The 7,712-nt window shown below is 43.3% G+C and overlaps 1 protein-coding gene across 1 annotated transcript; it reads right to left on the minus strand.

Annotated features, from left to right (window-relative positions):
• Nucleotides 1-389: 389 nt before the first annotated feature.
• LOC142466703 (uncharacterized) lies at nt 390-5,694 on the minus strand. The gene is made up of 2 exons (XM_075572022.1): nt 5,269-5,694; nt 390-3,229 (listed from the first exon to the last, which is right to left on the minus strand). Exon 2 carries the CDS (start codon nt 3,144-3,146, stop codon nt 1,716-1,718), a length of 1,431 nt encoding a protein of 476 aa, XP_075428137.1. The 5' UTR covers nt 3,147-3,229; nt 5,269-5,694; the 3' UTR covers nt 390-1,715.
• Between the last annotated feature and the right edge of the window lie 2,018 nt (nt 5,695-7,712).

Below are 7,712 nucleotides of genomic sequence, written 5' to 3' on the forward strand. Positions count from 1 at the left end.
CTTACTCCTCAGTCAAATCACATGACAACTGTCCCATATCTGCCTGGTAACACAAAGCTCACTTTCACACCAAAACAAAACTAGCCCCAAATAAAACCCAGAGGTAAGCGAGGGGCTTCCACTCCCGTACTCCCACAGTCACACAGTCTCTTAACCTTTATTATGAAGGCCATCACCCCCTCTTACCCTAAAACCACACACCTTAATCCCTTACCCTAAAACCCCTTAAATTAACTCCCTACACAAAACAGTAATAAAACTTACACTAGAAGCGGCTGATGACAGAGGGTCCATATGTGGCCTAATAGCGACGGAAAATTGGTTGTGGCGAAACAATTCTGATTCACAGCTAAGTGAGGCTACAGACAGCTTCAGCATAATGGGGAACGCACATTTTATTAGAACCAACAGCATGGAAATATAAAACATTATTAAGAACAACATTTTTCTTTAGATACAACTACAATAAAAATGATACAAATTACCTGCATTTAAAAAGCTATAACTTTTTATCCTTTTAAAATGCTTGTTTTATGCACCATAAACTAAAGTCACTTTTCATTGTGATTTAGCGTAACACAGATACACGTGTGCACTTATATGTGAGTGTCTTAGTTGCTTGTTATCCCTAAACATGCCTGGCTTTAGAGAAAGGTCTCTCCCCTGTGTGTGTGTTCAGGCTGGATAAATCAATAAATTTCTTCCCACATTCCTTACAAACATACAGTCTCTCCCCTGTGTGTATCCAGGCTAGATGATACACTAAATCCCTTCCCACATTCCCCACATACATGCGGTCTCTCCCCGGTCTGTGTTCTCTTCTGTGCTTTCTGGTCTGATAACCAAGTCAGACTCTTCCCACTTTCTCCAAGATCTTTTCAAAACGGATTCACAGCTAAGTTAGGCTATAGACAGCTTCAGCATAATGGAGAACGCACATTTTATTAGAACCAACAGAATGGAAATATAAAACATTATTAAGAACAACATTTTTCTTTAGATACAACTACAATAAAAATGATACAAATTACCTGCATTTAAAAAGTTATAACTTTTTATCCTTTTAAAATGCTTGTTTTATGCACCATAAACTAAAGTCACTTTTCAGTGATTTAGCGTTACACAGATACACGTGTGCACTTATATGTGAGTGTCTTAGTTGCTTGTTATCCCTAAACATGCATGGCTTTAGAGAAAGGTCTCTCCCCTGTGTGTATCCAGGCTAGATGATACACTAAATCCCTTTCCACATTCCCCACATACATGCGGCCTCTCCCCTGTGTGTGTCCAGGCTGGATAAAACACTAAATACCTTCCCACATTCCCCACATACATGCGGTCTCTCCCCGGTCTGTGTTCTCTTCTGTGCTTTCTGGTCTGATAACCAAGTCAGACTCTTCCCACTTTCTCCAAGATCTTTTCAAAACGGATTCACAGCTAAGTGAGGCTACAGACAGCTTCAGCATAATGGGGAACGCACATTTTATTAGAACCAACAGCATGGAAATATAAAACATTAAGAAAATTTTTCTTTAAATAAAACTACAATAAGAATGATACAAATTACCTGCATTTAGAAAGTTATAACTTTTTATCCTTTTAAAATGCTTGTTTTATGCACCATAAACTAAAGTCACTTTTCATTATGATTTAGCATAACACAGATACATGTGTGCACTTATACAGTATGTGAGTGTCTTAGTCGCTTGTTATCCCTAAATATGCCTGGCTTTAGAGAAAGGTCTCTCCCCTGTGTGTATCCTCTTGTGTGTGTCCAGGCTAGATGACACACTAAATCCCTTTCCATATTCCTCACATACATGTGGTCTCTCTCCTGTGTGTGTCTTCTTGTGTTTCCTCAGGCTGGATAACTGGCTAAATCCCTTCCCACATTCCACACAGACATGCGGTCTCTCCCCTGTGTGTGTCCTCTTGTGTATGTTCAAGCTGGATAACACACTAAATCCCTTCCCACATTCCCCACATGCATACGGTCTCTCCCCTGTGTGTGTCCTCTTGTGTTTCCTCAGGCTGGATAAATCACTAAATCCCTTCCCACATTCCCCACATACATGCGGTCTCTCCCCTGTGTGTGTCCTCTTGTGTGTGTTCAGGCTGAATAACTGACTAAATCCCTTGCCACATTCCCCACATACATGCGGCCTCTCCCCTGTGTGTGTCCTCTTGTGTATGTCCAGGCTGGATAAGTCACTAAATCCCTTCCCACATTCCCCACATACATGCGGTCTCTCCCCTGTGTGTGTCCTCTTGTGTGTGTTCAGGCTGGATAACTGACTAAAACCCTTCCCACATTCTCCACATACATGCGGTCTCTCCCCTGTGTGTGTCCTCTTGTGTATGTTCAAGCTGGATAACCGACTAAATCCCTTCCCACATTCCCCACATACATGCGGTTTCTCCCCTGTGTGTGTCCTCTTGTGTGTATTCAGGCTGGATGAGACAATAAATCCCATACCACATTCCCCACATACATGCGGTTTCTCCCCTGTGTGTGTCCTCTTGTGTGTATTCAGGCTGGATAACTGACTAAATCCCTTCCCACATTCACCACATACATGCGGTCTCTCCCCTGTGTGTCTCCTCTTGTGTGTGTCCAGGCAGGATGACCGAATAAATCCCTTTCCACATTCCCCACATACATGCGGTCTCTCCCCTGTATGTGTCCTCTTGTGTGTGTTCAGGCTCGATAAATCACTAAAACCCTTCCCACATTCCCCACATACATGCGGTCTCTCCCCTGTGTGTGTCCTCTTGTGTATGTTCAAGCTGGATAACACACGAAATCCCTTCCCACATTCCCCACATACATGCGGTCTCTCCCCTGTGTGTGTCCTCTTGTGTTTGTTCAAGCTGGATAACTCACTAAATCCCTTCCCACATTCCCCACATACATGTGGTCTCTCCCCGGTCTGTGTTCTCTTGTGTGCGTTCTGGTCTGATAACCAAGTCTGACTATTCCCACTTGCTCCAAAATCTTTTCCTGTGGCAGCTGCTAATATAATTTTTTTGGAATGAGAAGCAGTTACATTGTTTATTAATTGCCTTGACTGGATGAAAGATACATTTTCTGTCATACAGGTATTTATTGGAATGTTGCAAGATTGTTCTGTCTTCATCTTTTCCATATACTAATTTGGATGTTTGAAGAGGTAATCCTGACTGCTAACGCAGTGTTGGCATGGGTGGATTATTGGTGCTTGTCTTTGTACTAGACGAGACAAAAAAAGTCACCGTTACACAAACTGTCTTACAAAAGGTCATGCAGGAGAGGTAAGTTCGCATATCACAGAAAGTTCAGGATATAAAAATGAAGGGTTTAGCACAACATGTGCAGCATTAGGGCAGGGAGACTAAATGTAGTGGATCATACATTTAAAGTGGATCATAATATTTTATGATTTAAAAGGAAATCTCACTAGCTGCAAAACACCAATTAAAGTGACAGAAATCTTTTCAAATCCATTGATTGATAGTAAGTCTATAGTTTCAGTTGTGAAGGTATAATTAAAAAATGTTAGTACAATGAATAGAATACGTGTCTCATTAGAAGCTCACATATCAGTCACCGGGTGTTTCTGTTACCACACCATGTACAGTACCAGGTCTTTAATAGTTATAGGATGACCCAACTTTCTGCTAAATCTCCATTGTTAAATCAAGAACCAAATGCCCAATTATTGTATTTTAACATATATACATATACAATGGTGGTGGGGACAATGCAAACACAAAAAACGATGCAAAATCATGGAATGTGATTCCAAAAAAAGGAATGTGATTCCCTCCCTTTAAGGTGACATCCCAGCACCCAAAAAAAGGCATTCATCACATGGTACATCCACCAACTCCCTTCATTACCTTAGCAGTTAGCCACTGAAGGGGGTTATTAATGTATTTATTACTGGGTTACCATTTATTGCCAATGTGGATATCTGGGCCCCCACTGAGAGGGCAGTGATAATCAATGGTTTTATGTGTAAAACTTATTTTGAATGTTCTTTTTTATTTGGTTTTAAACAAGTATATATTATTGTTAATATTTAAAAGCACATTTGTCTAATAGGGATATTGGGCATTAGTCTAGAAGGGGGGCGGAAGTAGGGGATGTGAGTGATGGCAGTAGTTGTCTCGGGGAGGGTGGTTTGGCTTCCAGTGGGGATGTGGGGGTGGCGGTGAGAGGGATTTATCCCTTAATTACCTTAGCGACTAGAATGGCAATGTTTTACTGGCCACTAACGGGATCAACAGGGTTAACTAATGTTTTCTTTTAATAGAGTATTAACCCCTTTGGTGCCTGTGGTATACCTTGGTAACAACAGGCATGAAACGGGGTAATGTTATTTTGATCATAGGTTTCTGTAATAATAGACATTACAGAAGCCTATGATACAAATATTAACCCAATGTAGTATGTAACACATTATTAACGGACGGTCGCATTAATTCCAATATCGCAAGATTGGCCCAAATATCACACCCAGTAAGTTATTACCACAATCTTGATATATACCACCTTAAAATTGCGGTATTAACAACCGTTAATTTATTATTTCCCCGGGTGCGATATTAACTCCAATTTAACAGAATTTGCTGCATCTGAGCCGTAGTGTTTTGTTTATGCCTTCAAGATAAACCAAGAACTAACCATGTTTTATTAGCTACTAAGGTGGCAACGGGGGGTAGGTAGTGTAATGTCATGTTTATATTATCCCGTGTGGTCAGCTAGTCATGGAAACCGATAACTAGTTGATCTGTGGAATACTAAGAGGTTAATATGTACTGTAATGTATTTTAACAACTATTTTATCATCTATTCCATGTTGGTTTAGCTCATCTTGCCTATGTATATAATGGGCAGTATATTGGCTATTATATACATAGAAAAGACCCGCCGTATAGTGAAAATCGCCGGAAAGCGGAACCAGCGATTTTCAGCTATGCGCATGCGCACCCGGCATTTTCCCACGCTACGTTTTGTGCATGCGCACCAGCGGCAAAGCCAGGGAGGAGACATGGCGGCCACCTTCTCAGTGCCGCTGTATTAGCGGATCGCCGAAAACCGGGGCCCTGCTGTACAGCATTTTTGGTTACCACAGCTTGATGTATCTGGCCCTTTGACTCAAGTTTAGTGATATTAAGTTCTAGTTGACCCGTAATGGTGTATGCAGATCTATCATTATTTGCAATTTAACATCAGTAATAAGACAATAGAGATATAAAAACTACACAACACATATTCCTGATTACCTTGTGCTGGCGCGTTACTTTTTCACAGCGCACCCCCTTGATACCAAGCTTTTTCCCATATTCATCTCGATACCAGACCAGGAGCTCTGTGTATGTGGGGGGGGGGGGGGGGGAGGAAGGGTATGTGCAGGTTCTCTAGTTGATTTTCCTGTGGTATTGCAACGCCACAAGGTTCTGTTCTTCCTCGTTACTCGCACAATTTACAAACCTAAAGTTGGGACAGTTGGTGAGATCTCAAAATAATGTCTATTTTATAAAGGAAGAGCTGAAAAAAGATACAAGTTGTTAATAATATGACTTGTCTTTTCTTTCTTCTCTACAGTTTTAGACGTGAACAGAAGTTAATGTAGAGCAATGTATATAGGATGGCTCACTTTATGTACTGTACCCACAGTTTGATTGGAATGGGAGCCACAGGCCACACCAGTGACTACTTTCTTATTACTTAAAAAATAAATAAAAACACTGTTGTAATTAAAAAGTCCCTGACAAGATGACAAGTGACACAAAGGTGAGTTTTCTTCCGGTGGAACTAAACAGAAAATGGGGTTGATGTAACAAGGTGATGTAGCAGGAATATGTTCCATTAGCAACCTGACCTTATAATATGCCCTGGACCGATTTGGAAACTGGACAATAGAAAAAGCCTTGAGCCACAGTCTAATGAGGTAACAATGTTGGTTTGGGCTTGCAACGCCCCCCACACACTTCCCATCGCTCCACATGGAGTACAGATCACGGATTTTACCCGTGTACGCGCTGCCAGGAAGTCAGACGCACGTGCAGCAGTGACCACTGGGGCCATAGCCGAAGGCTACATACAGGCAGCAATGGTGCTGAATAAGGCTGTGGGGAGAAGAAAAGGGCTGAGGGGAGAGGTGCAAAGAGCTGCTGTGATCACATGCTCATTGCCATTTACTTGAGTGGCTTTTAAAGCGCAATTGAGGCTATTGCACTTTAGTGAATCTAGTGAGGGGATATAGGGGAAATAATTTAACAAGCTGTTTGGGGGATAAATAAAATGCATATTTCTGTTTTTTCAGTAGTTTCGGGAGGTTTTGCAAGGATTTGGAAAGACAATAAGTGATGGTAATGGTCACAGAGTAATAGCCTGGAGAATATAGATTTGGCAATAGCTGCCCAGTAAACTAGGTGAAGTAGTGTAGGTGACAGCAACCAAAGTTATCCATAACTAGCTGATATACCCGGCGTTGCCTGGGATTTAATTTTCCCGCTCCCCCCCTCCCCGTCAAAGCTCCCCCCCGTTCACAACTACGCCCCCCGTTCACACCTCCATTCCCCCCCCCGTTAACAGCTGCGCCCCCCCCCCAGTTCACATCTCCAATTACCCCCCCCCCCCATCGTTCATTCATAGCTGTGATCCCCCTGCCGGTCACATCTCCATTCCCCCCCCCCTTCATTGCTCCGTTCCCGCCCACCCCCGTTAACAACTTCGTGTCCCTTACCCCTTCACAGCTTGTTGGTGTGCGGGTCACTGTTGGTGCGGGCGGGCGGGAGGGTTGGTGGGCGGAGGGTCAGTGGAGTGCGGGCGGGTTGTTCATCGGCATTGGCTCACTGGGGGGGAAGCAGGAGGTTTTTGTTGGCACCGGCTGTGGGGGGTGGGGGTGTGCGGGCGGGAGGGTGTGTCGGTGGCGGCTGAGTGCGGGTGCCGGCGGGTTGGTTTGCGGCAGCTGACTTACTGTGGGGCGGCGGGTTGTTAGTTGGTGGCTGTCCGCTGCAGTGACGGGCAGGAGGGTTGCGCGGCGGCTGGCTCTGGTTCCCCCCCAGCTCCAAACGTGCGTGACGTCACCCTGCCTTGCACTCAGAGACCACGAGAGCCAAGGCCCGCCCCATAGTCAGGCAATTAGGGCCAATGACAGCCAAGGCCCCCCAGTCAGCCAATGGGAGAGCTTGACAGCCAATGAGAGCCCGCAAAAAACCCCAGACAAACATATTTTGATATATATATAAATAATAAATGGGGGGTATGGGTGCAGTTTATCAATTGCCTCACCACTCATGTGGTTTACCTGCTTACTTGTTGGTTGTGGTCTCCATTATGTTGAAAGGACCACAAGACCTCTAAGCACTCGCTTTCTTGAACACAGAAGGAATATTATTAATGGTGTTGATAATAACTATGTTTCGAAACATTTCCTTCTGGTGCATAATATATCACCAGTAAGCTTGCGGTTAATGGGTCTTGAGGTCATTTCTTCATCTGTTTTGGCAGGAGAACGATTCAAATTACTCTCCTGGAGGGAGCGTTTTGGGATGTTTAAGTTAAATTGTCTGGTTCCCTTTGGTTTAAATGGGAATCTCGACATTAGTATAATTGTATAAAATGCGAGGCTCTCAAAGCATCATTTTCTGTATCACTTATAAGTTTTAATATTGACAAATGTGATGGTTATGGTGACATATATGTCTTCATCTCAATTTGT

This window comes from Ascaphus truei, chromosome 15 (assembly GCF_040206685.1).
Source record: "Ascaphus truei isolate aAscTru1 chromosome 15, aAscTru1.hap1, whole genome shotgun sequence".
Classification (NCBI taxonomy): Eukaryota; Metazoa; Chordata; class Amphibia; order Anura; family Ascaphidae; genus Ascaphus; species Ascaphus truei.